Source organism: Fusarium verticillioides, chromosome 5 (genome assembly GCF_000149555.1).
Source record: "Fusarium verticillioides 7600 chromosome 5, whole genome shotgun sequence".
In the NCBI taxonomy this organism is placed as follows: domain Eukaryota; kingdom Fungi; phylum Ascomycota; class Sordariomycetes; order Hypocreales; family Nectriaceae; genus Fusarium; species Fusarium verticillioides.
The window spans coordinates 2,256,994-2,283,798 of NC_031679.1; the positions used below are offsets into that span (position 1 = coordinate 2,256,994).

The window sequence follows — 26,805 nt, forward strand, 5'->3', positions numbered from 1 at the left end:
AGTTGCTGGCTGCTGTGTACCTACATACATAATAGGTATGTATTGGTGAGGAAACACGTGATACCACAGCCACGAAAACCACTGGTGGCTTAACTTAGGTTGGACTTGATCGTGGCGCAATTCCGCATCATCGTCACCTCGCCGAACCTCCAGAAATTTTCTCTCGAACGACGGGTCGCTTGCTATCAAACGAGTTCGGGAGAAAACGGCAGGATAACCTATTACGGTTTGCAATTTCATTATCAAGAGTCACGATGTTCTGATTATGAATCTGGCTGGTTTCCCCCATCTTGTAATTACTTGAATCCAACACATTAAATCCGAAAGCTCCGACCAGTTACGATTAATTATCGCCTCTCGCCCGTTTCGACCGATCACGAAGTTTCTCAACCACCTTCTCTTCGACTGTGAACCTACGACTCAGGAGGACGTTGGATTTTGTGACTAAAACGACCTCATTTGACAATCATGTTAAGGCAACCTGTTCGCGGCGTGCGTGCGCCTTTGCGCGTCTTCAGCCAACAAGCTCAACAGGCAGCTTGGAGTGGCGCATGGAGGAGACTCTTTACATCACAGTCGCAAAACAAGACCGCGCGTCAGCTGTTGAGATGGAAGACCATCCCTTGGGATAGTATGATGGCCAGACTGAGGAGCGCTCGCTTCGGGATCGGTTCTACAACAACGCCAAGCATGCTCCAAGGCGTACTAAGACGCGGTTTTCGATTTACCACAAAGCGCAAGACAAATAAGAAGCCGACCGTTGGCGAAGCCGAGGAACCAAAAGGCCTCACCGCCAAACTCAAGAAGCTTACAAAGGAATACGGCTGGGTAACCGTTGGCGTCTACCTCGGGCTGACCGTTCTCGACTTCCCGTTCTGCTTCCTGTTTGTTAGAATGGTCGGTGCTGATAAAATCGGTAAGATATTGTCACGGCCTCACCTAGATCCGTTAACGAGGTCATGCGGACCTTTATTCTCAGTGGGTTGCTAATTGATGCCGCTGGCGCATTTTAGGCGAGGTTGAACATCGTGTGATGTCGTCAATCAAGCAGATGATCCCCGATACTGTTCGGGAGGCCTGGCACACCTACTGGCAGTCGTTCAAGAAGGCTGAGGCGAGAGCACTTGGCGATGACGATATCAGTGACAAGATGGAAATGGCCACATGGGGTGTCGAGAAGGCTGAGGAACGCAATCGTACCGATGCTAGTGAGTACTATCATTAGATTTTGCCCCTGGGCGCATGCATTAGATGCTTATCATCGCCCCTAACAGCTCGTGATGTGGGCAGTAGAGGAAGCTTGCTGAGTTGGTGAGAAAGGCTAACGACTCAATCTGCGACAGGTTTAGCAACTCAGCTGGCGCTGGCGTACGCCATTCACAAGAGCTTTATCTTCATTCGGGTGCCATTAACGGCCGCCCTAACACCCAAGGTCGTTAAGATCCTTCGATCATGGGGCTATAAGATCGGAAAGAAGAAGGCTTAGCTGGTCAAAGATGGCATCATAACGGTTCGAGACTGGAAACTCACAAGCCTCCAAACACAGAAACGCTCCATTTCTGAAACGGTTGGCTTGGAGTGTAAGCCACTTACACGGTATTTGTATATTTGTATAACTAGTGTAGTCAGTCCTTGGTGTTGGCTGGAATTGTTGATAAATAGACCTGATTGTATAGTACAACTCCCTACCTCTGAAGCACACATCTGGATCTGAGCGTTTGTTTCCCGTGGCTGAACCACACAGGATGAAACATATGGGCCATAGACAGATCCAGCAAAATCGGCGGCGCCGAGCCAGTGATCAGCCAACAGAATTACTGTAGTCGGGGATCTTATTCAGGAACCGGCTTCGGATGGCCTAAGCCATTGAAACTCTAACGTGGAGGCATCGAATAGGAGTGACCTGAATGGCACAATGGGAAACAGGTGTGAGGAAGCCCAGACTTTCAACGATGGTCGTAAGAAGCTTGGCGTGCCTTTCGTCCAGAGTAGGATAGTGCGCCGATAGGTCTGCAACCGCAACGTTTTGAACAACGCCATGTGCTCTGATGGGGCTTCGTTTGAGATTGTGTAATTGCCTCGAGATGCTTGGTGGTGGCTAGAACTCCAGAATGGGCCTCGAAACGCCAAGGTCACCACCTCAAGCAGCGAGCGGGGCGTCAATTGTGGACATTAGACAAGACGAAGAAGGGAAAGAAGGCGACTAGAAGTTCTGGAGGCGCCGTTGGTTGTGGATTTGGCAACCTGTCTCAACCGTGTTTGACCCACGGCGTTACGATTCAGGCTCAAGAGTCAGTTTGCTGCTGATTGACTTTACTTTGCCCTGGCCGATGTCATAGCAAAGGCCGAGCGAGTCGCGAAAGGATCCTCATGATTTCGGGGATCTGTAAAAGACTGGAAAGAAACCCGTTCGGGGGAAGTGGAGAGCTTCGATGGTGCGAAAGTAAAAAGATCCTATTGTCTCTGAATATCCAGAACTGGAGCTAGTCCCGGGCGCTCATGTTTCCGTTGAATCCATGCATGACAGGTCAACAAGCAAGCACAAGAAAGTCAGGGTTCAAAATCAAGGTTCAGGTAACGTTGACCCCCCTGTAGTAATCAATCAAAGAACCGGGGCGGGCTTTAGCGAGCGGGAATAACGGGCTGGTTAAGTTGGCGATTGTTTCGAGTGCCTGACTCTTAGCGGTGGGAACTTTACCAGGGTTGGCTTTGTTCCGCGGTTTTCGATAAGGTGGGCTTGATGATATGCATGGAGGAGACTTGTGACTGGGCATTGTCCACCTTGGGGTCTGGAGTTTGGAGACAAAACCTGACATTGACAGGCTCACTCCCTTGAATTCCTGAATTTCCCACAGTACATCACCTTCCATGATAGGTACCTAGGCATTACATTAGGTACCTTACCTTAGGTAGGCAATCGGCGCCAAACAGCCGCTCCGAGAGGCGGGCCTGATACTGTACGTATGTACCTAGTGCGATCCGCTGTTGGCCTTGCAATGTTTAGACGCACGCGAGATGTCATTCACCGTTCGATTCAAACCTTGATTTGGGTTTTTGGTGTTTTCGCCCCTACTCATTTTCTTTTTCTTAGTCTAAGCCCTGAAACTCGGGCCGTTGAAGTGCAACTGTTTGCTTATTGTGGTGTCCTAAAACGGCAATCAATCGCCGTGAGTAAGACAAAATAAGCTGTCTACCGTAGGAGAACAGACAAAGTCAAATAAAAATCGAGATGCCCAGCCAGGTACGGAGTACGGATAGATGGCATCATGGCAATCAACTATGTATGGGTGCGATTGCCCGTGCAAGGGATCCTTGCAATGATCAACCCAACGGCTCAAACAAAACGTGGAGCATCCAGTTCACGTACGACGTAGTAAAGGCTTAGCAAGCAAACAGGGAGGCAAGCAATCCAACAAAGCAGGGAGAACAATTGGTGCTCAACAATAGAGTTTGGCGATGAAGCAGCGGTGGGCACGCCTAGCCCAGTAGTGGACGGTCCGTGGAAATTACATGACAGGGCGAGTGGAACTCAGGATAATTAATGAATGAATGGTTGTTTAAGACTGGCAGACGGTTTACAGTCACAACCGTCAGCAGAAACTGAGAAAAGCGTCTGGCTCAACCATCAGGCGGCGATTCGCCATGCCATGTGGGAAAAAGTGGCTCCTACCTAAGGTATTTAGTACGTATCTATACGGATAGCAAGGAGCACGGCCAAGGCCAAGGTCCTATGTACTAACTTAGTCGGCTACTGTGACATCGACGGTTGTGAGATGTGATGCGAGATCAAACCGAAGCAGGGGGGCAGAGGCTAAAGGTGTTCATCATTAGCCTTTTGATTCGTGACTTTGCCGCTCTACGGACGGAAATCTTATGTAGTTGTCCCGGCGCGTAGCTCGCCAATTCTCTCGTGCTTCAACATGCACCCAGGTCCCAGGACCTGGTCTGGTCTGGTTCAGGTGGATAGCCATAACTCCGAAGCGTCAGGGTTGGCATCGACAATCACATGGATCATGATCCCCCACATGTTTTTCGGGACGGACAAAGAGATCTGGAGTTGGAACAGTCTGTGGACCACTGCGGAAGAGGCCCGGTCCAGCATTCATCCATCTCAGCTGACGATTGGAACTTGGGAAGTGTGTCCGTGTACCAAACTGCGACTTGTAATGACGCTTTTGGTGCTGTTGCACCGCCAATTAACTGGCTACCGGGCCGGCGAGAAGAAAAGGTTGTCTCAATGCAAAGGACGGACATGGCAAGTGTTGGTTGTTGTCTCAAGGGTCACAGGGCACTCTTATGACGATGTTGAGTCAGGCTGCTGCAACGTCGGAGAGAAATGGAAATGAGACTGGGAATAATAGTGCCACTTAGTGGAGGTGTCACTGATCGTTACATTAGCTTGGTGTCTTGGCGATGATCCGTATTAGGCGCCCTGCTGAGAGATTGCAACAACCACGCGCCCAATAACCCGGAACACAGAGTACTGTAGGTATCTAGCGGTAGAGCAATGGAATAGTGGCATTCAGCAGAACTCTCTAAACACGAATAAACTTTGCTGTCCCCAAACGCTGGAACAACCAATACACGAGATGTGTGTCCAGATGGAGTCATAATAAAGTCAAACTTTTGGATCCTCAGAATTGTACGTACAGTTTGGTCGGAGCTTGAATAGGTAAGAGAGCACAAAGTGAATTTTTGCTGTGGGACCTCAGACCATTGATGATGTCTTCACGACTGAGAGTTCATCAAAGCCAGTCTTGAGCCAGCCGGCCGAGCGGAGCCAAATACATTGGAGTATTTTGAAGAAAAGTATTGTGGCATGGCATGGATCTCTTTTCCAGTCGACGCGGCTCGCTCGCTTTATTGCCTGCTAGACTGTTTAAGGTGATAAGGAGTCGTATCACGGCTGACTCAATCATATGGCCGTCAAGGCAGGAAATTCGAATAAACCAAATTACCACGACAGATATAGTTCGGATAGTACCAGACTAGATAAGCAAGCGCCCCATCGTCAGAGACAAGCGCGTGACAGATGTGCGAAGCAGTGCATACTCAAGGAAGTTAGCAACAGTCGGTGAACATTTACATAAACCGCCATATGCAACCTCGATGTGTTGTCAAGTACCAAGAAAGGACAACACGACGGATGGATTGGCCAAACATGATCTATGCCGAGGCTGGCGGAGTTTGCGAGTTTTAGAGTTTTAGGCGAAGTTCTCAAAGTTCCAACCCTTGGATAAGGGAGTCCTCCGAATCCATGCCCGGGTTGAGTGGGGAAGGACGGAGGTTGTGGAGTATGAAAAGCGGAAGCAAATGTAAGTACAGCATTGTAGTACGGACGGGAGTACGGAGTAAGGAGTAAGGAGCTCACATCTTTTGAATCTGCCTTGCGCAAAAGAGCTCTCTTCATCGTCAAAGTGTTTGTCTGTCAAAGTCGGAGCGGGTACAGGTAACAAAGTGCAAAACTTTCTGGTAGGCTAGTGCGCTAGGAGCAGCCAACCTGCATGTTGCAGCCCAACCGTCGTTCAATCATTATGTTAGCGGTTTGTGTTAAGTACGACATATAAACCCTATTTATAAGATAAAAAAAAAAAAAAAGGAGAAAAGAAAACCTCTCTTCAGAGGTGAAAGCGCCGGCCGAGTGACAGGCCCTGTTGCCTGCCGGGATTCTTGCCTTCCTGCATGCACATGCATGCAATTCTGTTCACGCTGTCTTACAAGTACATACATAGAGAACAACAATGGCGTGGCGACTGCTGCATTGCATTCCCGGCACATCGCCGTCGAGCTCCCAAATGCTGTGTCGTAATTGGCACTGCACCAAATCTGGATGGATGTCAACAGTGCGTCTACCGTAGTTAGGCCATCAATGGAAATTGATGTGATGTCATAACGCTAGCTAGGTAGGCAAGGTACGGAGTACTGTACATACAATTAGCCCTGAAGTACAGAGTATGATGACACGACACCAAAAGGGACAACCAGAATCAATGGCGTACGTGATGTTGCGAGGAAAGCTTTTCTTTACTGGCCCCACAGAGGCTGAACTCTGGCTGTCTGGGAATTTCAGGAATGGAATCGACAGGGACGAAAGCCACAGGAATGGGCTATAGCTTAATCTGGGAGGAAAGGAGAAGCTTGGTGTTGGTACTAGAAAGAATCCAGAAGCATAGTGGGTATAAGGGTCGTCCTCAGTGACGCCAGGTGGATGGCGCCGTTAACCAAGCGCCAAGGGCTTGGAACAACTTACTGGTACCAACTGTGTAGGACACATAGGGCTGTTTGGAGTTGAGCTGACTAGGCTGAGTATGTATCACATAGAACTCTCTCCTGGGAGTGATGAACAACTACTCGATTTACATACAGAGTGCGGAGTAGAGTAAAAGTAGGTATCTGGGCATGCTATCGAGACAAAAGGGTATCGATCAAGGTTATGGGCTGTGCTTCTGGTACGATGTTCTCACGAGATCAGGCATTTTAGTATTTACACGAGCCCGGGAGCATCCATTCCGCCGCTGGCCAGTGTTTTGAAACTTTACTATCCCATAACCTTCACCGCATTTTTATGATGACACAAAGAACGGAATTGTATCCGTAACACCGCACTATTCCGAAGGTTACGGAGCTTAGGTAGCCAACACAAATCATCAACGCGGGAGTATAAGATTCAGGCCCCCATTTCAAGATTCACAAGCTCCAACTGAGGTGCACATGAGCGAGCTCCCTGTACCAAAGTCTATCAGGCCCAACAAGGCAACTACTGCTTCACTAGCGTGGCTCTTTCGGTCACGGGTAGGCGGCATGCGTGTACTTGAGGTTCGCCGCGCTTGTGAGACCAAGAGGCATGTACCTTCCTGATCCTTTATACCAATTGAGTAAGCGCTACTGGGCTCCGTATTGAGCACCCCACGGGGGCTTTTCTGTTTCAGGCATCCCCAAATCGGCGACTGGACTAACATCATGGAACCCTAGTTAAGGCACAGCAGAAAGGAAAAACACAGCAGGGGGGGGAGGCAAAAAAGCCATATTTCAGTCAGAACACGCAAAGAGACTTTTACAAGTACAGACGGGGGAACCAGTCGGTACTACATACATCCATCCATATCTCGGCGAGACCTTATTACATAGAACTGACTAAGACGTCAGGATCATGCTACCCACTGTACCATCTCCATCATGGACTACCAGAATCAAAAGTTTACCGGCAAACCAGTGCATACACAATTACCACCAAACGTTAACGTTGAATGCACATACGGACACTTACATACAGGATGGGCACGACGGGCCATGACGATAGGTCAGACCAAAACAAACTCCACTCCGCCACAACTGACAACTGTCAGTTACATGTCAATCTCAACGTCAACATCAGACCCGGGGCCAGATGCCAGGCGCCAGGGCATGCTCTGAGCGCTGTGCTGTTGATCCTTCTGTCAGCCCTGCTTTGAACTGGCGTCTCGTAGAAAATGACCTGCTAGTGGTTGCATTATCGACATGATACACAACGGGTCCAAGACACAAAAGCCCGTTGTACCAGTATCGCGCCACTACTGGAATGAATATGTATGTATGTATGTACATACCCAGATCTGAAGCAGATCTACGGCGGTACATCGCGCTCTGCGAGTTGAGTAGTTGAGTTACTAATTCATTAATCAACCAAAATTGACCAGGGTCAGGTTCCCAGGCCACGACTGCTACTCAGGTAGTCCCCAAATTCCTTGCAAGGCCGAGTCACGCTGGAGCTGGTCTCACGAGGGTCTGAAGCCTGAAGTTTGAAGTCTGGAGCGTGTTGATCTCTGGTGCGATTAGACTTCGGGCCTGTCCACTGGTTACTGGTATACATACATACATATTGTATTTGCAGCCAGGTTCTCGTTACAGCGTAGCCTCCTTTTTTGCCTTCGCTTTTGCTTTGTCTCCTATATTCTCCGTCCATCCTTGGCTGGGCCGATTTCCTTTCTGGACCCATGGTGTATCATGACACTCCCTCCCTTGTCTACAGTACACCCTAGGCCAAGGGAAGCAAACCTTAAACTAGAAAACCAAAATTGTCGTACACCCAATTCCCTTAGGCTAAGTAGGGTAGTCAATACGGCGTACACTTTGCTTTGGCGGCTTTTTGACTTTTTTTTCCCTTTCCTTTCCTTTTGACCCCCCTCCCCTTCCCCTGCTTGATTTTGTGATTGTCCCCTTTCTCGTCTATTGCTAGTTGTTGTTATTTCCCTAACAATTGTCATCCAGACTTGGGTCCTTCAGACACACGCCCCTGTGCCCTGGGTCGATCACGGCAGCGACTATGGCGTTGGCGTCGGCGTCCAAGGGGAAAAGAAAAAGTGGAATACGTACCTACGTAACACGCGGTCAATGGCAAACGACGACAAGATATTATCGACACCTCAAGGGTGGCGGCTTGGTGAGCTTGTCGCTCATGAAGCCGAGAAGAGTGAAGCCATGATTCAAAGTTGTTTCTTTCCAGCCCAGTCGGCCATTGCGGTTGTGTGATATGGAGATATCTATAAGAGAAAGCCGCCTACTCCGGTGTTCTGGTTTGATTTCCTCGACCAACCTGTTTCAATACATACATACATACATACATACTCAACCACATTCACCCGTACAAAACACACACCTTATCAACTTACTTTTTGTTGCTCAGCTTTTATCGACGCTTGCAGGGTTGTATTGTCATTTTGTATAATTCAGTTTTGCTGCTGCCCATCCGTCTCAATTACCTTTGATCAACAAGCTCCATCCATACACATATCAGCCACTCTTGCTACTCCCCCGTCATCAGTCACACAGACAGGACGAGAAAGGAAAAAGACAAGCCAAAGCATAGCAAGGACAGGGACATCTCCCAGGATCAAAGTGACAAGGGCCTCATCAACAACTCTCAAAGACCAAGACTAAGTCAAGGCTAGGACCAGGACCGACATTACTCGATCTCTGTTTGGATAGAGTGAAAGCAACTATCTATGCCGGTGTAAGACATTCGCCAACTCAAAATCCCCGAGACGGACGGATCGAACCCGTGCCAGGCCTACCAGTGCCGCCTACAGCACAGCACAGCACAGCACAGCACAGCACAGCACAGGCGACAGACAACACCACTACCATCCTAGAAGAGGACATTCCGCGCATTACAGTTCTTTGGAACAAACCTTGAGGACGGCGTTGACCCCTGTCATAATTCGATCCACTTGAGACCTTGTTCCAGATCTGGGACAGGCATTACTCTCATCACCTTCAGCCTGTCAACCCACACGAGCCACTCGCCCCCCCCCCCCCCCCCCTCGGGCCCCCATCACACTTCTCCACTCGTCTAAGTAACCTACTTTCCACAAGGGCAGCTCTATTTCCAACTCCCTAGCCTGGAAGTCTCTCTTTGATACATGCACGACTCGCCTGCATCAACCCCATCCACTTGGCCTGCTTATATTAGACGTACAAGTACTACCATGATGACCATCACTTCCCACGATTCTCCTCAGTATCTGCCTTATTGCTTCCCCTCCAACCGCCCTGTCTCTTCCCAAAGGCCACAGCCTCAGTCTCTGTTTCAGCAAGAAGCCCCATACCTACATTACTCCAATATCAACAACGTAACATCCGCCCTTGACTCTTTCAACACCGAAGACATGGCCGCCGCAACTGCTAGTCACAGACGCCATCATCAAGACGACTCCAGCGTCGCGCAGGCTCTTGAGATTGCTCGTGAAAGCCCTGATGGCTCATCAGACCCTACTATCAGCAAGATACTCGAGAATGCTCTAAAACGAATCTGGTCCAAGGTGGAATTGCAACCCGACTCGTATGTCATGACTCGAGATGAGTTCGCTGTCTTCAACTTCTTTCAGGACCGCTTCGTCAACAGCGTCAACACTAAGAAGGCAGTGGACGCTCGAAAGCGATACTGGGACAACACTCATGCTTGATTGCCCACCGGGTCTCATTGCATAAGACGTCTTTGTCTTCCGCATCCTTTGTTCTGCTCTTGTACATATGAAGGGCTTCTCTTGCGCATCGGGCGGCATAATACAGCTACATGGCTGAAGGATGATGAGAGACGAATTTTCTTTCCCTTTCTTACCCGACGAAACACGACAGAGAAGAGCCAGCCAGGGTTCCGCCTATACCCTTGCCCATCTGAATATCCACAGAGACAACACGGCTTGGCCCAAACTTGATGCAAACATCCGAATTTCCGACTCACTGCCCATTGATACCTACTGCTCAGCGAAGTGGGCAAATTGACAAGAAGCGAGAGCTGAAACTTGGGGCCCGTATCAAGGACTCAAGTCCGCTGCAGTGAAGTGAGGCTCATGAGCCATGAGGGAAATGAGCCAGTAGTCTGTCCCTTCTTCGCCTGGAACACTGGTTTCCCACGGTGTCTTTCAGCGACTCGTTGATGCATTCAAACTCTGCAAGCCAATGATGCCATCAGCAATGTCAAGTCATGTTGGCCAACTTGAACGGACAGGATAATGAAAGAATCGACGCCACTCACTGGGCAGCCCTGGATGATCCGCCACAACGCTCCAAACCATGGTTCCTGAGCCCGTTAACTGAGTGGGTCTTGCGAACATTCATCGTTCACACGGCGCCCCGCTAGCCCCGCTATTCTGTTCCTTGTGGCTTCAATCTCCGAGTTTCTCTCTAATGGCTGGTGTTGTTACAGTGTTCTATACCTACACATGCAGCCCAGTCATCCTAACACTTCTCGCAGGGCCACAGAACCAGAACCAGAACCAGAACCTCGTTGTGCAGTGGCGAGGAGTGGCGCGGCTCTCCAACCTTGGGCTTGTGTTTGTTTCAAGCTTCTTTCAGCCAACTTGACTGGTCAAAAGTCAAGCCCGCGTTGCATCGTCTCAAAACCACGAAGGATAATTCTGGCATCCACAATTTCGTCATTGCGAACTCTGTTCCTGACTCGCTGGCACTTCGTATCATTCACAACCCACACTCGCTCAATTCTTGATATTGTGGTATATATCTTGTTCGGCATTGCCCCTAGGTTCTCTGGCCTGTGCCGAACTCTTTCTTCTCTGGCTGCTGGCAGTCCCGTATCTTTGAAGTCGCTGCACATACTTTTTCCCATTCTTTATTATTAATTCTTTTTTGTCGTGCTATGGTTGATTACCCTTTTGGGTTATGTCTCCGTAGTAGGTAACTTTTATCTTTGTATTTCTTATCATATTTTTTCCCCCGCCATTTGTTATGTTGCAAAATGCTTTATACTATAGATATACCAGTAAGCATCTTAGCTATTCGTGTTTGGATTTATGTGTATATAGAACAATTTAGGGGATCGTGCTCTATTCAAGGGGACCATCCTATTAACTTGAATTTGCCCAAGCTGAACTCGTATAGTCATGTTATGTTAGTGCATCTTGTTTAGTATGACGAACGAGCAAATCCCTTAAAGTTTGTTTATCGCCACTGGAAGAATATGGAGGGTGTAATTTAATCAATGAGAGCAAACTGGCTCGGACAGGGATATGAATGCGCGAGGGAAGACGATTACGCAGCATCAAACTCAAACGAATGACCTTATGACAGCATAATAAACGTTGAGAATTAGTCGGGTTGGGTGTTGCGTCTTTGAGTTTGCCCTTCCATCACTAACTCTCGATAGTTCGTCACTAGCACCCGGGTGCAGCACACAGCATGTATCGTTATATACCTACTTACGTGGCCGGTAAGGAGTTAACGTACTCGTCAGTCTGTAGACCAGCTTGGATGTGCTAGAATACGTTATGCTAACTGTGCATATCATTAGCATGTCATCTAATTCAAACGCCATCTAAAGCCCACGTATAGATCTCTGAAATATCGTTAAAGAATAAGTCTCGTTTCATGCGTCCAGGATACGGCCAAATAGACTATCTCTAACGGCGGTAACGGCGGCAGCGGGAGCAGAAGCCCCGCCGTTATATCGCCCGTGATATTAGGCCTGGGCGTTGATCATGCATCTCTGCCGTATTTCGCAGTGCTGGCTAAAACGTCCCACAATCGTGGCCATGACCAAACCTTGGGAATGCCGTGATTTACTGAGAAGTGCTCGAGAGACCACCCAATGATGACTTTTCTCATAAAGTATGTACCTCTGGAAGACTGTTGCAAGTAGAGACCTATCTTGGGTAAAGGTGCGGTGAATCTTGCGATATCTCTCAGGCTACTCTAGGCAAACGTTTGTGAGGGAATGGATTTATATGAGGCGTTTCACTTCAACATTACCTTGACCCACCAAGGCCATATTCGACAAATGCCCTTATGTGCTGCCTTGGGATATATATGTTCTCTTATGGCGAGGCGTAGGCCGATTCCTATACTCTGGCTCGGACATAGTGTACGAAAACATAAGGGATCAGCGTTAGAGGCTGCCGCGAGGCCTCAGACTCGGGTTCACAAAGGGGAGCTGAGCGTTTGTACAACGCCGCTTCAATAACGTCGCGCCACAAGATTGCCCTTTTCAGAGCCCAGGCATCCAGATACGGGTTGACGCTCTTGGAGCAACGTCATGGTAATATCACCGTCAGAGGAGGAGGGTGCACCAGGAGCTCCAGTAGTCTGTGAGGCTGAATAAGGAACAAACCTACCGGTACTGGTAATTCACTTTTTGAGCCACCGATGATCCTCTTTGCACCCTTTAATAGATATGATGAGCAGCGGCCGCTTGGCTGATTGCTTGAAGATGTCGGAGAAAGGACGTTGTAGCGCTCGCGCCAGGAAAGTATATCTCCAGACCATTAGCAGGCCTGAGCCAGACAAACTTAATCCCAGATCTTGACCATCGTGATGCCCAGAATGGCGGACTTGAGCTCCGGGGGCCAGCAGGCAAAGCAAAAGCATCCAGGTCGAGGTCGAGGTGATGTGCATCAAATGCTTGGCTTCCCCAGCCAATATCAAGAAGCCAGTTGAGTGAAACGATCTACTTTGGCATGCAGCACATGGGTGAAGAAAAGTACAGTTGCCCCAGTGGTACTAGATATCGTGTTTGCTTGTTGTCCGTCGCTTCCGGCACCAAAGACAGGTATTCCCGGTTTGAGGCTCGGTAAAGGCACTTAGTTCAAACGTTTGGATCTCGAAATATCACTACCGACAGTCACGATCCCACTACGTATTGTGTTTTATCTGATGTTGTGCCCGTAAAGCCTGTTGAAGCGTAGCGTAGAATCGAGGCTCGGGGAACACCTACTAAGTTATGGGCGTCTCAAAGCCAGGCCAAGCCAAGCCCTGTGCATTTTCGTTGGCAGTGAAGCTTTTGGAGAGTCCGGAAAATTCGGTAACTTGATGTTTGGAAACTCTAATACTCGGGGAAGCCTAGTAGAGCATGACGTGAGTGTATCAAGCGAGCGGCTATGGAGGTGAAGATGGGGTTTCCAGAAGACTTCCGGAAGAGGCAATGCGTGTTGATTCAAAGAGGAAAGTCAGGCAGTGCGAAGAGCATGACGGCGGAAGCGAGACCGAGCAAAATGGAATGCCTAACTAACTTGACGCTAAGCAACTAAGAGTTGCTTCACACCTCTCGCCAAAGGGCGCTGCTAGCCAACGCCCATGTATCCAGTACACCGAGTCCAAACCTGCCGTAAGAGGCCTAGAGAAAGGGGTGATGTCGAATGCGGAAAGTTCTCTGGCCCTAAGCCGCGAGTTTAAGCCCGATACGGCGGGGATGGGCATGAAATATTCCGAATCTGCGGTACGTAAGGACCCGAAAGGTTGGGCGAAGTTGCTAGTGATGCTGACAAAACCTCTATATGGGCGGCAGCTACTAGATTTCTGTTAAGTGGCCGCGGACATGACATGATTAACAAACTTTGTGGGCGAGCCCAGTGGCTCGGTACGTGGGAGCAACGTCTTTTAGTGAACCGAAGCGGTGAGCAGTAACACCGCCGCGCTACTGAATCTACCAAGGCATTGGCATTTCCAAGCTGTTTCTCCAATGCCTACTTATCCGACTGATGAAGTTGATGAGGCTCTTTTTTTGCTGTGAATCATGACAGCGGATCTACCCAGGTATCTTATCCTGGTCGGCACAAGGGATTGACAGCTGCAGCAAGGGTGACCTTGTCCAACAACGAGCGAGCAGCGGTGGGTGTTGCATTGAGGGGAAGAATTACGAGGGATGAATGGATGGATGGCGTAAAGTGATGTTGACCTGGGCTGCTGCTACACAGTCAGTATGGCGCTATGCATGCCACTGCACTGACCGCCTTTTTTTAATGAACGATGTCTTGCAGCTGACCTACCTAGCTACGACTTGCATCTTGGGCCTTGGTTCTTCAGATTGCCGTGAATTGTCGGGGTTCGTGATCCACTAGATAGGTACTACGGTAGATGAGCTCGTTCAGTCTTACAGATCCATGGAACGCCATTCGGCCTATCTAAAACACAGTGGTAGCACGTCTTTTACATCTGGGGGCATGCATATGTACTGTTTCTGAATCAAGCGCCAGCCTAACAATTAACCCCAACGTCATGGGCGATCTCGTTGGTTACTGAGTTCACAAGAAGACATGTTTGATGTTTCAACCAGCTGAATGATCGACAGCAAGCCCCACCCGTCTCAAGCTGAGTGAAACAGTGAAAGACACAATGAGGGCTGATAGACTATGCGAACGTTAGATCTGAAGATGGTTTAACGGGGCAGCCAAGCCGCGAGAGCGGTGAAGGGTTCTTTGTGATGGGTGCGCAGTAGCGAATTGCTTCGTTTTGTCATGCTGTGTTCATCCCATGGGCGTTTTCTCGAGCCGGCTGGTTGGAATGGCAAAGACGCCACCGAGATTCGACAGCCAGATGGTCTTGATTGCGTAGGGATGTATCGATGGGTCCCAGGAGGACGGATGAGCCCATGTCGGATAGCAGTGCCTCCTCCATCAGCGGAGAGAGAAATTCAATTCAGTGGCCCAGAGTCATAATGGCTTCACCAAGGCTAGCTGAAGACGGAGGATGTCGAAACCTTGTCTAAGCCATTTATCTGGCTGAAGGCGAGATTTGGTATGTAAAGTATGCACCTATCCTGAGACAGGCATGGATTACGATTGGGCGATGCTAGTTGTGGTTTCGAGAATGATCAAAGGTTTGAGTACTACATATGCCTTGGTACGTATGCAGATGCGCTCAGACATCGAGTATTTCGACCAGTGGATGGATGGATAACGGGGAGGACTGGGAGTGGGAGGGACGGAATTACCCTTGTTCTTGGTTGCACCGTGTTCGGACTGGTGATTTAGGTAGCAGACTGACTTCTTTGGAGCTTAGTAGGATTCCTTGAGAACAGTAATAGTAGCTAATCGTTGCTTCCGATGTCTGATTCTGTCTTGTGATCATCACCTGTCATATTCCCGAGCACGGCCACGGGACGTGTTGGCCGCCCGTAATCAATCACTTACTTCCGCGGACTATCAGTGGTCTATCCGTAGCTACTAACCTTAGGTAAGGTACCTTAATTTACATCTACATATATATACATCTGCCTGGTTCACCTGGCAACCGTAACCGCCATGATTGGTGTCATGCGACTATAGGGCACAGCACAGCATGGACTTTGTTTGGCCAAAGATTGGATCAACATGCAGACAGAGCGTTGAGCTTTGCTGTGAATATATATGAACCGTTCATGGCACAGCTGTTTGAGAAGAATGCGGCAAACATATGATCCAATCGACCATGTTTTTTCCAATTCAAAGTCGGGCTGACTCAATGCCAGCGGTTATGGAATGTCAACTCATCTGCAGGGCATGCGTGGTTTTGATTGGTTCACGCCGAATGGGTAGCGTTGTTGATGATGCAACAGAAACTCTGACTTGATCATACGTCTGCAAACGAATTGTATGAGAGTCAGTCGTCTGAGAATCTGGTTTCATGTAGTAGCGTATTCGTATCGATAATCAATCGGGCGATTAGAACAAAATAATTATGTGAGAGTTTTAAACATAACATACGTAAGGTAGATAGATAGATGATGCCCTTGTCCCCTGCAACAGCTCAGCTACCCTTGCTGAGTTTATTCAACGGTTGCTTGGGCAATGCGCCAACAACGATATAACCCACCACGACCCTATCGCCAGACGCCTCGAGCACCGCATCAAAACGACTCAGTTCAACTCCACATGTAAGGTATCCTCCACCAAATATCGCAGCCTTCTGAGGTAACTAGACATCTTCATCCCCGCATTGCTCCAGCTTTGCTGTCGATCAATCATAGGTCCAGACTGCCTTCGCAAATCACCACTTCCATCACTCGCATCAGCTCCTTGGACAAGGTGCATAACCATAGTCTGTGCAGTCGCTTCGACATCTGTAATAGTGCTACGGCTGTTGTGCTACTGCTACTACTACTACTGTTCTGCACCTCGTATCAACCTTACCAAGCACTGCTATCCAGCATCCGTTGCCCACCATGCGATACAACCTCATCCAAATGATCCTGCGCAGCGTCGCTCTGCTCATGACACTCCTCCTAACGGCTCTCATCGGCAACGTCATGGCGTCAAATATCGACGCCGCAGGCTCTGCAACGGCTGCCGTCAACTTTATCATGTTTATCGCCATTGTCTGCTGGATCGTTTGCATCATCGGCCTTCTCGCTTTCTTTGTTTCAGCTCTCGACAAGCCACTCATGCAGCTACCGTTGGATGGCATAGCTGTCCTCTTCACCTTCATCGGTGCCATTGTTCTTGCGGCAAAGCTGCGTGTCGTCAACTGTGGAGATATTAACCCCAAAGCTCTGCCTGGAGACTGGATCGGCTGGGGCTCAGGGAGTGATGAGGGACGGTGCCGTCGACTGCAAGCAAGCACTGTCTTCATATGGTTCCTGTTCGCCTGCGTATCTGGAAGTCTCCTTTTGACCATCAGAACTGCACGCAATCAGTTCGGCTCTCTTCGCAGTGCCGCTTCACGGCCATCAATGTCTCAGATTTCTTCAAGCGTCTGATGAGCACTAAACACCTCAGAAACCCATAACATAGCGGCTCAGCCGTGTTAAAGGGGTCCGGTCATGATCTTGTTGGTTCTTTGCTCTAATACCATCAGCGCGAGCGTCATGGCCACAAAACTCTGTGGAACACGATGTATGTGCTTCCCTGAGCTCCGTTACACCAAAACCGCCCTAGGGCATCACCGACTCTTGAGTGCCGGTATCAAGTTGCATTAGGATATAGAGAGCGTTCAGCATTAAGTATTATTATACCAGGATTGTTAGATGTATTAGTATTTTGGAAGGGGAGTTGGGACGGGTAGTTCATTCAGAACAGGTGTTGGATCAAGGGCAACGATCATGCAGAAAATGAAAGTTTAATACAAGGACGGCTTTGGTTTTCAGCATTTCACTGGGATATCTGGTTGTTAGTACAATGGGTTCGTGCTAGAGTCTCTTGGTTGACAGGAGGAACAAAACAAGCGTATTTGGAATCATATATTATTGAAAGAAAGAAAACATATGCATATTTATACCCCAACACCTTATGAAAGCCATGCATGTTATTCAGGTCATCCATTCATATCGAGATCGGATCGTCTGGTTTGAAGTATGTCTATAACGTTGCCGCTGTTTCCACAACGCCCGCCGCCTTGAAGGTCGCCTTATTCGTCAATCGAATATCGACGTTATGCGCCCACTCCATGTATCGTGACCAACCTAACAGCAATTAGTTAGAATACTCCTCATCTTGGATAGATGGTGATATAAGTCAGTAAACAAATTACTCACTCCAATAGGCGAATTTGCGACCAAAGTATTTACCCATCCATGGCACAATCATCATTGTCAGTATCAATTGTAGTTGTTCGAGGCTGCGCTCCCACTCCGCTTGAGCATCAGTGTCGGAGGTATCGGAGTAAATGTCGTCGGTAGATATGGATGGGAGCGAATCCAGATCGTCCTTGTCATCAGACATGGAAGCATCATGGAGGTCAACAAGGGAGGAGTCGGCGGTCATGTTGACAGTCGTTACGGGAGTAACCTGAGTACAGACTCGCTCGGCCAATGCAGCTCAGGATATGTCTGTAGGCCACAGGACGTTGAGGATGTCTTCGGAGGTCGTGGGCGGATATTAGGCGTCAGGTTGAGTGGTAGTTGGCTATTTTAGAGTAACTTCTTTGTTCAGAGAATGCCGAGTCCCAAGTGTTCCAAGTATAGAGGAGTAAACGGAGCCCGCTGCCGTATCTTCGGATGTAATTGCGTTGCGTTGCGACAAGCAGCAATGGAACCTCGCGTCGATAGAGATGATTGATAGTCGTTAGGATGTAGAGGCCGTAGTCGCATCGGGGCCCGGAGCTAGGCTCCGACAGGAACTGGGGAGCTCTGACAAGCTTCCCGCTTGATTGGGTGCGGACCACTTTGTAAAGCATCACGTGGGCATTCCCGTGACTCTCTACCGTGAAGCTTGGGGGCCGCCTGCGCTATGGTTTGGGCTCTGGTTGACTCAAGGTATCGCTCACCCGGCCCATGACGTTGGACTGATCTCCCTCTACATCCTAAACCCACAACTAAATCCATCAGAAGAAGCATACCAACAGTGCGCGCAAACTCTGCGATCCAAGAATACAAACGATATATCATTGCGCGAGAAGCCCCAAGCCAAAGATCTTCGCAGTACCTTATACGAAGAAGCCGCCCATTTGCGACACCCACATCCAGCAAAAAACCCCAATAAACCAGCAACCGGCCATTAACGGCAAAAATCAAGAAGCAGCCACATAGCAATCATGGAGGGCGAGGTGAGTGACAAGCCTGCAACAAATTGCACATACCTGTATATTTCCTTCCCACCAACCCTTATTGAAGAGGCTGCTGGGACATGACACGAAATACGACCTACTACAGTATACCTACCTACCTACCTACCCACTACCATACAGGCCTGCCTGGCTTTGAAGTTCAAATGCTTAGGTTGTGCCATGCTTTTCATGGCCTGTCTTGTACCCTCCTGACCACACAGGCCCAATCTTTTACCCCTCCAAAACCCTCGAGTGCCTCATCAACGAGCCTATCAGGTCTCTCTTATCGCCTTTTAACCCCCACTACCTCTTGTTGGTGCGAAAGTACCTCTGGTATTGTCGACACCACTTTCTGGGGGGCAGCAGGCGATTTGATATCGATTTATTTTACTGTCTAGGCCTTTGACTCACATTTTCCCAACCGCCACCTTCACATCATCATCTATCCTCCACAGCCACAAAACAACACCGCGTCCCTCAATCGAATTCTTTACTAACCCGTTTATTCTTTTTGTTTTATTTACAGGTACCAACCGAACGCAAATCACGCAAATCCGTTGCCTTCACCGACGAACAAGTTGTTGTCGACGCTGACGGTTCAGTGACCATGGTTAACGCTACCGAAGAACCCAAGGATTCGGCTCAGTCCCACACGCCTCGTACGCCGCCGCTTTCTGCCGCCCTTGAGTCCTTTACTGATTCGCAAACGACAGCCGCTGAGGACCTTCCCCCAGCTGAGGATGGTGGTCTCGACCTTTCCCTGCTCAAGAAGAAGAAGAAGAAGTCAAAGAAGGTCGACGATGCCGATGCCGATGCCGACGCCGACGCTGCCCCCGCTGACGATGCTGCCCCCGCCGAGGATGGGGGCCTTGACCTGACTCTGAAGAAGAAGAAGAAGAAGAAGGCCCCCAAGGGCGACGATGATTTCACCAAGCAGCTCGAGAAACTTGAGCTCAAGGAGGGCGAGGAAGTCGAGGAGGTTCCCCAGGAGCAGGAGGGTGATATGAACGAGGGAACCGGCATTTGGGCTCACGATGAGACCAAGACCATTGGCTACAGCATGCTCCTTTCCCGCTTCTTCCACCAACTCACCGAGAGAAACCCCGACCACACTTCCCCGGGAACCAAGAGCTACAAGATCCCTCCTCCTCAGTGCATGCGAGAAGGCAACCGAAAAACTGTCTTTGCCAACATCGCCGATATCTCCAAGCGTATGAAGAGAACCGAGGAGCATCTCACTGCCTATCTTTTTGCCGAGTTGGGTACCAGCGGTTCCGTTGACGGAAGCCGAAGGTTAGTCATCAAGGGTCGTTTCCAGCAGAAGCAGATCGAGAACGTTGTCCGAAAATACATCAGTAAGTTTTTGCACTTTCACGACTGCGGGTTTCTGTTTGCTAATCATCGCCTCTTTCAGTCGAGTATGTTACCTGCAAGACCTGCAAATCTCCCGACACCGAACTCAACAAGGGTGAGAACCGTCTTTACTTCATCACCTGCAACAACTGCGGCTCCCGACGAAGTGTTACCGCTATCAAGACTGGTTTCTCCGCCCAGGTCGGTAAGCGAAGAAAGATGCAGGGCTAAGCTGCTCTACGATCTTCTCTTCCTTTCGATACTGCCCCGCCCGTTGCCAACGAAATTCTTGGCTTGTAGTTTTGGGGAGGGCATATATCTTGGCAGTGTTCAGTTCTAACTATGCAGTTGAGTCTATGCTGCAAATGAGCGGCTTCTTTCTTCAGCTGTGTAGTCTCGATGACGGATGCATTTTTCGGGTTTTGCTTTAGGCATTGCCAATGGCCGCCTATTCCGCAAATTATGGTCTTTGGGGTCAAAAGGAGTGATGCTGGACCGTACAACGGGTACCGGACTGATGATGTGGCGTATGGATTATGTACATGATGCCGAAATGAATCAAAACTGCAGCCAAAACCACAAGTCGCTTATGCAGGAGTGACAGCAACGAAGATGCGTATTTGAATATGTTGAGTGCCATGGCTTTATAGAGACGTGGGGTAGATGTGTACACAAAAAGTATGGAAATACATTACATACCGAAAGGTCTTTATTAACGCGAGAATGGCGTATTCCACACGCCTTGATGTGGTAATCCAACCACGAATTCACCCCTTACTCCTATCTCTGGAAATTTGAGAACTAGTATTCACACCACTAGGGTGTGAGAAACAGCTTGTACATAAAGGAGAAGCTCTGTAGCAACAGATGATTTCCCTCAGACGCAAAATAAGTACATAAAAACGATGCCCCGGTTATCCCCCTAGGCCAACAATAAAATCCCCTTTTTTGCTGTGCATGTATGCGTGTTGCGTAGTAATGTGTATAGAAGTCATCTGCGTTGATATATGCCGTAATCATAACACTGGCAGCCATTCATGTCTTAATGCCTCTTCGGGCATATCTTGAATGAGCTTTGTACTGTACAAGTGAGGAGAGATATGAGAGAGCGACGAGTCGAGCATCAACCTCCCCAGCAGCTGACCCAGAGCTGCCCATGAGAATTGGCGAGTTAGCTGCCATAATCGAATATTGAGCCACTCATTACAGTATTGTGCTCAGCAACTTGGGGGGCGGCAGCAATCTTAGTGGCGTTATCCAGCGTGCTGTCTAGCTCTACTCGAGCGGCTTCGAAGGTAGAACGGACCCATTCACCGAGACGATGCTTCTCCACATGCTGATGGAGAATCTTATCCTCCAACTTCATGATATCGATCAGCTTTGTCCTGAAAGATGTCTCAAAATCGCGGAACCGGCGGTCGAGGTTCTCGGTAAAAGCACCAAGAGCCTCGTGCGGAGATAGAGGTCGGAAAGGCTCATGTGGATCTTCTGTATTCAAGTCAGAATGTGTTCCCCAGAAGCTAGATAAACATTTCACTTACGGAAGCTGATGCAGTCGGTTAGCATTGAATAGAGCTCAGTCTCTGCCAATCTCTCAACCACCTGACGATCATCCTTGAGCTGTGTGTCGTTGATCTTAGCCCAATCATCGCGTATAAATAGTCGCCTCCAGATCATCCGCTTAGCCTCTTTGACCTCGTCACTGTGACAGCTACTCTCGGCGACCAAAAGAGCTAGCCAGAATGGATTTGGAATCTCAGCGCGGGACTCAGGCTTCAGGTAAATCAAGGTCAAGAGGTCAATGAGTGTCATTGCGTCCAGGGCCTCGTGCTTTAGAAGCCGCCTCATGCCATCTTCAAATATCTGATGCTGGGCCTTCTGACGCCGTGGTATGTTCATGCTATGAACTTCCATTGCGAAATTAAGTGCTGCTGCGTCATCCACAGCGTCGTATGTGCTGGGGAGAACCTGGTTATATAGTTGATCTTGGATCCTGATGGCAACTAACTCTTGGTCGACCTTCTTGAGTTTCTCCTCAGCACGCGCCTCGTCAGCGTTCACCTTGAGGCCACCCGAATCCAGTTTTCTTGTCCTCGAGCTCAGCAAGAAGAGCAAGCTTTCCGAGACTCAAACTCAATCTTCTTGTTCCACACTTGCTGTTCTTGGTAAGTGCGAGGGTCACGAGAGTGTCTGCGCTGTGGCCGACGTCCTTCTCTTGCTGCACATCGTTGATCCACGATATTCGCGCCAGTTCAGGCTTGCTACGCAGAAACTGGGTCTTATAACCCAACTTGTCGAGATCAAATTCCAGGACAGCTTCAACGCCGTGTTTTTGGAGCAGGAACTCGTATGCCGGGAATGCAAATGACTGGCCGTAGACGGAAAAGCTGTTCTCCAGCTTGGCCTTCTTGTTGTCCCTCAGTCGTTTAAAGGTTTGCCTGTCAACAAGTGACAAGTCTGGCTCAGCAAGACGATCTTCGAGCATTTGTATATGATCCAACAAAATCATAGGGAGAGCACGGAGACATTCGTGCTTCTCAGCGATAGAGGCTCCCTCTTCCCACCTGCCTGACCGCGCTAGGGCAAGGGGCTTCTCAAATGAACTCGTCTTGTACAGCTTGGCAAATTCCTGGGACATGGTCTTCAGCTCAGGGCGCGTTGCTGACCAACGGGCATATTCCAGAACCGAAGTGAGCATCCCATCGACAAGTGTTGGCATTTCTTCAAAAATCTTGGACCTCACCTTATAGTCCTGCTGATTTGAAGCCCTGGCCGGTTCACCTGCATCTTGATCCTTAAGCAACCATTGATCTGCGAGATCGACCAGACGTTTAATGTTGTTGGCAACGAAATGAGAACCAGTCCATGGCTCGGGAAGGTCGTCGTATCCGTCGCGAAGAATACCTAGGCGCAGTTCTTCAAAACCAAGACCATAAGCGCCTAAGTTGTTCTTTCGGAAATCGAGCGCTGCGACATGCGTGCAAGTGTTGATTTGGATGGCTTCGTGGAGCATGGCAGTTAGCTTGGCCTCGTCAAGCAAATGCTCCCTATAGAGCGTCTTGATGACTTGATACGCCCAAGCTACAAGTATCTCGAGACGGAAAACATCCCGTGTAAACCAGTATCGAACTCGATCAACTTCGCCAGCCTCAGCAACAGGGTTGTGTTTATCATCTTGGTGAATGAACTCAACAATATAACCAATAAGGCTCTTCTTGGCATTCGCTGGTCGTGATGCAGTGAAGGCTTCGTGTCGTTTCCAGAGCAATGTAGCCACATGCATCTTCTCGGCATCATATAGCAAGCTCCAACGTGTCTTGCGATCGAGGTCTGCCCCCATAATGTTAAGCTGAGCTATCAATCTCTCAAGTGCAGTCGACCGAGCTCGGAGATTGTCCTCTAGCGAAGCCGGGAGAGTAGAGATAAAAGGAGTGTTTGAGCTCAAGATCTCGTGGCTAACTTCCAGTGCAGCATGGGCAACTTCTTCGTTGGAAAATTTGATTTCTTGTCGTCCGTCGAAGGCCAGAGGATTGTCTTGTTTAACGCCGTAGAAGACGGACTGTTCGATCTTGCTCTTCGCAGAAACCTCCGGGGGCGTGTCACTAGCAAACTTATCCACGTCAGTTGTCACGATTCGCACTACGCCGGCACCTCGAACCATGAGAACCACAGCGGGATTCTTCGTCCTGGGTCGATGAAGTCGATGCTCTTCATGGCTAAGGGCAGGCGAACTTTCTTCAAACCCTGAGCCGATGATTTCGTGTACATCATCTTCGCGGAAATCGACAACATCTTCGAAAGCGGCAGGTAAAATGTGACTGTCGGTTTGGAGCTGTGACTCAGGAGACTGTGGTGGGACAGCAATGGATGCGATGACAGTGGCGCGATCGAAGACGACGAAAGCAACCAGGGCAGGGCGAGGAAGATATAGACGTGGCCGTGCGGTATCGGAGGGTGAAGATGGTGCACTATATGAGGTAATGGGACGAATCATCCCTATTTGGCATCCTTGGGGCGTCAGGATAGCTTCAACTAAGGCGTACCGAGCCGTGCTTCGCAAAGTCAGGCTGACAAGTATCAGAAGATGTTGTACCGAGGAATCATCGGTGGCCATAGCCTCGCTGAGCCTACTCAACTCAAGGTACTTGGATTCCAAGCCCTTTGGCACGTAAGTAAAATCAACTGCCTCGAAAGAATCATGGGGGTATTCCTGGGATGCGGGATCGGTCTCCTGGAGCGCGGCGATGATGTTTTCACGCACGTCTGCGTCGCCGATCACCTCGTTATGGCCTCCGCGGTGGACTCTCCATGCATGCAGTCGGCCTTTGCTGGTGAGGGCCACAATGTTTCTCTCGCCTGTTCGCGAGGATCGGTCCGCACGGACAGCTGCAACATCTCCTTTGAGAGACAAGTGTTGAAAAGCATGTCGAATACTGCCAAAGATTCCACCTGTGGAGGGCGACAGGCTGTTGCGAAGAAACTGTACAGAAATGGCAGGGCGACCTTGGCCGTCACGCACATTCATGTAGGCAAGGCGGCCAGAGTTGAAGGTGAGAATGAATCCGGCGGATTCGGCGTTCGTGATAGCCACAACCTTTTCCCCAGTCTGCATTCCCGATATAGTGTACTCGACTCCAGTCCGATCCTTCTTCATGAAGACAAATGTAGCCGCGCTGGCAATTGACTCCCAATAGACGACTTTTCCACTACCTCCCATGACCACAACCAGTCCAGGTTCCGCGGATGACGCAGACGGCGATACGAGGCATCCTACAGGAAGGGAATCGTTGGGTTTGGACGTTGATGGGAGGTTGAAGGAAAAGGTTTCGGGTGATTGTGATGTCGATGTGTAGGGCCAGACAAGGGCGTGTGTTTGGGTGAGAGAAAGAGCATAGCCTGTGGAGAAGATGTCGGCAGTTTGGTAGGCTGTGATGATACGGATGAGTACGTTTTTTAGGACCAAAGTTGTGGTATTCAGACTTACCTGACCAATCTGTACGAATCCTGTCAGGTAGAGCTGGGAGCTTGCTGACGCTGTATGCGTTTGTGCTTGTCTAGATAGTCTCACTGTTAATATGCAGCATCATCGAAACAAAGAAAACATCAAGCCTTACCAAAACAAGACTTCCGTCGCCTTTGTTAGCGGCGCGGTCGCCATGCTTTGCCTTCTTCGCGCGAACATTCAATTCCTTGCGCAGCACTGGGCTGGGGCTCTCGGGAGGAGGCTCGATGTTTTTGTTTTTGTTTTTGGCGGGTAGAGTTGCGACCTTGGCATCGGTCTTTACCTCGATCATTTCCTGCTGGGCATCGGGGTTGACAAAGGTCTGCTCTGTCAAGGGAACTCTCTGCCTCTTGGCTTTTGGCTGCTGAGCGACATGTTCGGAGCTCAAGGGACGTTGGCGGCGGCGTGAACGAGTTGCCGTCGCAGGGCCACCCTGAGCGACAGATGGAGAAAACATTTTGGGTGGATCGCAAACTGAACACGGAAGAGGTCGATATCGATGGTTGTAACAAAGAAAAAGGTCGCGAAATAAAACGTGTAGTGTTAAAATGGCGATGGAATCAGCCGCGTGGTCATAGAAGCATCTTGCGGCGTCAACGTGACGGATGGTCGTGATGGATCGTTGACGTGAACGGAAGAGTGTGAGCGGTGGACTTTGTGATGGATGGATGGAGAGAAAACTGGCGCGGCCGATGTGCTGGTCGAAGCCTGTAGAGAGCAGTGACGAAGCGTGTACCGGGAGCCAATCGAACAACAATATAGCTGACTGGTTAACCTAGCTACGGAGTCTGGCGCGCTATGATTGGCTCAAAACTGGACAGTGCTTTCTCGAGGTGTGCTAGAGCTGCTACTATGAGCTGGCATTGCCTTGAAGCCCCTTGAAAGCTTCAGTTGGTTAGTCACACAGCTACCAATCAGAGCCTTCATGTTCAGCCGCTAGTCTTATGTACCCCACTGGAGATCGCATGCAGAAGGTTTGTTGCAGAGCCTCTGCTTAAGGTAGGTACCTTTTGGCTTGTGGTACCTTACCTTAGTCAGAGCTGAGGTTGAGACAGCGCCTTGCGCTCAGGTATTTTTGGCCTCTCGATACATTCATTCTCATGTACTCCAACTCGACCTTGGGTGTGCGTGCAAACAACCATCATGAATGAATTGGTTCTTTCTGTTCGGGTCACAAACGCATCTAATCAATTTACAAAGGTTTCCTATTTTTTCCTTTTTACTGATGACTTCCTTGCGAACATCCTGCTGTCTTACTACATGTGGAGGACCTTGATGTAGTAGACTACCTATGCTGGGACATTGTTGCAAAGGAAGTCTTAGGGGCAAAGAAAACTTGAGACCTCAACAGGGGATGCCGAAATAGACTTATAATTTCCTAATTTTGTAGCAGTTTAGCTAAGTCTTTCTGCCATTTGGGGTCAATATTCCTGGTTTCTTACATCCCCTAAGTCAGGTACTTTAGGTATCAGGCAGGTCACTGGTAGTCTCATAGCTAGGGTTTGCAATTATATCTTTCATCAAGCCAGGCTGTGATAAGATCTGGTTATGATGAGATGCCTTGATGGAGATTGCAGGCACAGTAGATACAGCAGGGTTCTTCATGTTATAATAGTATATATTTAGAACCCTTTGAACTGTGTGGGATGTACTGTCCATGCTAACTTTTATATCTCTAGGGTAAGGCACCTAAGTTTAAGTCGATGATGCACATGGCTTTTCCG

The 26,805-nt window shown here is 49.2% G+C and overlaps 9 protein-coding genes across 22 annotated transcripts; 5 read left to right on the forward strand and 4 right to left on the reverse strand.

The window, feature by feature from the left end:
- The first annotated feature begins 117 nt into the window (after positions 1-117).
- On the forward strand, positions 118-1,810 carry FVEG_02688 (hypothetical protein). 4 transcript variants are annotated; one of them, XM_018890123.1, is made up of 3 exons: positions 118-916; positions 1,014-1,208; positions 1,275-1,810. In XM_018890123.1, the coding sequence occupies exons 1-3, from the start codon at positions 469-471 to the stop codon at positions 1,313-1,315; spliced, it is 684 nt and encodes a 227-aa protein (XP_018746394.1). In that variant the 5' UTR covers positions 118-468; the 3' UTR covers positions 1,316-1,810. The 4 variants fall into 4 exon arrangements, with proteins under 4 accessions (XP_018746394.1, XP_018746396.1, XP_018746393.1 ...); XM_018890125.1 differs by having other exon boundaries at positions 1,321-1,810; XM_018890122.1 differs by having other exon boundaries at positions 1,344-1,810.
- FVEG_15117 (hypothetical protein) lies at positions 199-6,386 on the reverse strand. Of its 8 annotated transcripts, none has more exons than XM_018904217.1 (5): positions 6,251-6,386; positions 6,000-6,119; positions 3,741-5,922; positions 940-3,666; positions 199-878 (listed from the first exon to the last, which is right to left on the reverse strand). In XM_018904217.1, the coding sequence occupies exon 3, from the start codon at positions 5,408-5,410 to the stop codon at positions 5,012-5,014; it is 399 nt and encodes a 132-aa protein (XP_018746390.1). In that variant the 5' UTR covers positions 5,411-5,922; positions 6,000-6,119; positions 6,251-6,386; the 3' UTR covers positions 199-878; positions 940-3,666; positions 3,741-5,011. The 8 variants fall into 8 exon arrangements, with proteins under 8 accessions (XP_018746390.1, XP_018746389.1, XP_018746391.1 ...); XM_018904216.1 differs by having other exon boundaries at positions 940-1,616; positions 1,690-3,666; positions 6,000-6,386; XM_018904218.1 differs by lacking the exon at positions 6,000-6,119.
- Positions 6,387-7,497: 1,111 nt separating this feature from the next.
- On the forward strand, positions 7,498-8,508 carry FVEG_02687 (hypothetical protein; the record flags this gene model as incomplete). Its single annotated transcript, XM_018890121.1, has 3 exons — positions 7,498-7,570; positions 7,677-7,762; positions 8,248-8,508. 3 exons carry the CDS (start codon positions 7,498-7,500, stop codon positions 8,506-8,508), a joined length of 420 nt encoding a protein of 139 aa, XP_018746384.1.
- An 890-nt stretch (positions 8,509-9,398) lies between these two features.
- On the forward strand, positions 9,399-9,941 carry FVEG_02686 (hypothetical protein; the record flags this gene model as incomplete). The annotated part of the gene is made up of 1 exon (XM_018890120.1): positions 9,399-9,941. The coding sequence occupies one exon, from the start codon at positions 9,399-9,401 to the stop codon at positions 9,939-9,941; it is 543 nt and encodes a 180-aa protein (XP_018746383.1).
- Positions 9,942-15,499: 5,558 nt separating this feature from the next.
- Positions 15,500-17,484, forward strand: FVEG_02685 (hypothetical protein). Its single transcript, XM_018890119.1, has 2 exons — positions 15,500-16,157; positions 16,214-17,484. Exon 2 carries the CDS (start codon positions 16,409-16,411, stop codon positions 16,940-16,942), a length of 534 nt encoding a protein of 177 aa, XP_018746382.1. The 5' UTR covers positions 15,500-16,157; positions 16,214-16,408; the 3' UTR covers positions 16,943-17,484.
- Positions 17,485-17,540: 56 nt separating this feature from the next.
- On the reverse strand, positions 17,541-17,945 carry FVEG_02684 (hypothetical protein; the record flags this gene model as incomplete). Its single annotated transcript, XM_018890118.1, has 2 exons — positions 17,541-17,644; positions 17,717-17,945. The coding sequence occupies 2 exons, from the start codon at positions 17,943-17,945 to the stop codon at positions 17,541-17,543; spliced, it is 333 nt and encodes a 110-aa protein (XP_018746381.1).
- Positions 17,946-18,430: 485 nt separating this feature from the next.
- On the forward strand, positions 18,431-21,037 carry FVEG_02683 (translation initiation factor 2 subunit 2). 4 transcript variants are annotated; one of them, XM_018890117.1, is made up of 4 exons: positions 18,431-18,726; positions 18,794-19,385; positions 19,440-20,081; positions 20,141-21,037. In XM_018890117.1, exons 2-4 carry the CDS (start codon positions 19,334-19,336, stop codon positions 20,308-20,310), a joined length of 864 nt encoding a protein of 287 aa, XP_018746380.1. In that variant the 5' UTR covers positions 18,431-18,726; positions 18,794-19,333; the 3' UTR covers positions 20,311-21,037. The 4 variants fall into 4 exon arrangements, with proteins under 4 accessions (XP_018746380.1, XP_018746378.1, XP_018746377.1 ...); XM_018890115.1 differs by having other exon boundaries at positions 19,253-19,385; XM_018890114.1 differs by having other exon boundaries at positions 19,253-20,081.
- A 213-nt stretch (positions 21,038-21,250) lies between these two features.
- FVEG_15116 (hypothetical protein) lies at positions 21,251-21,993 on the reverse strand (the record flags this gene model as incomplete). Its single annotated transcript, XM_018904211.1, has 2 exons — positions 21,251-21,567; positions 21,621-21,993. 2 exons carry the CDS (start codon positions 21,991-21,993, stop codon positions 21,251-21,253), a joined length of 690 nt encoding a protein of 229 aa, XP_018746376.1.
- Positions 21,994-22,129: 136 nt separating this feature from the next.
- FVEG_15115 (hypothetical protein) lies at positions 22,130-25,538 on the reverse strand (the record flags this gene model as incomplete). The annotated part of the gene is made up of 3 exons (XM_018904210.1): positions 22,130-25,005; positions 25,064-25,133; positions 25,194-25,538. 3 exons carry the CDS (start codon positions 25,536-25,538, stop codon positions 22,130-22,132), a joined length of 3,291 nt encoding a protein of 1,096 aa, XP_018746375.1.
- Positions 25,539-26,805: the final 1,267 nt, after the last annotated feature.

Bases quoted from the DNA above. Each gene is read 5' to 3' on its own strand.
- FVEG_02688 (XM_018890122.1), top strand. From the start codon at position 469: ATGTTAAGGCAACCTGTTCGCGGCGTGCGTGCGCCTTTGCGCGTCTTC. The intron at 917-1,013 runs GTAAGATATTGT...GGCGCATTTTAG, and splicing joins GGTCGGTGCTGATAAAATCG to GCGAGGTTGAACATCGTGTG. The intron at 1,209-1,343 runs GTGAGTACTATC...AATCTGCGACAG, and splicing joins ACGCAATCGTACCGATGCTA to GTTTAGCAACTCAGCTGGCG.
- FVEG_15117 (XM_018904218.1), bottom strand. From the start codon at position 5,410: ATGAAGAGAGCTCTTTTGCGCAAGGCAGATTCAAAAGATGTGAGCTCC.
- FVEG_02685 (XM_018890119.1), top strand. From the start codon at position 16,409: ATGCGATACAACCTCATCCAAATGATCCTGCGCAGCGTCGCTCTGCTC.
- FVEG_02683 (XM_018890114.1), top strand. The intron at 20,082-20,140 runs GTAAGTTTTTGC...CGCCTCTTTCAG, and splicing joins CGTTGTCCGAAAATACATCA to TCGAGTATGTTACCTGCAAG.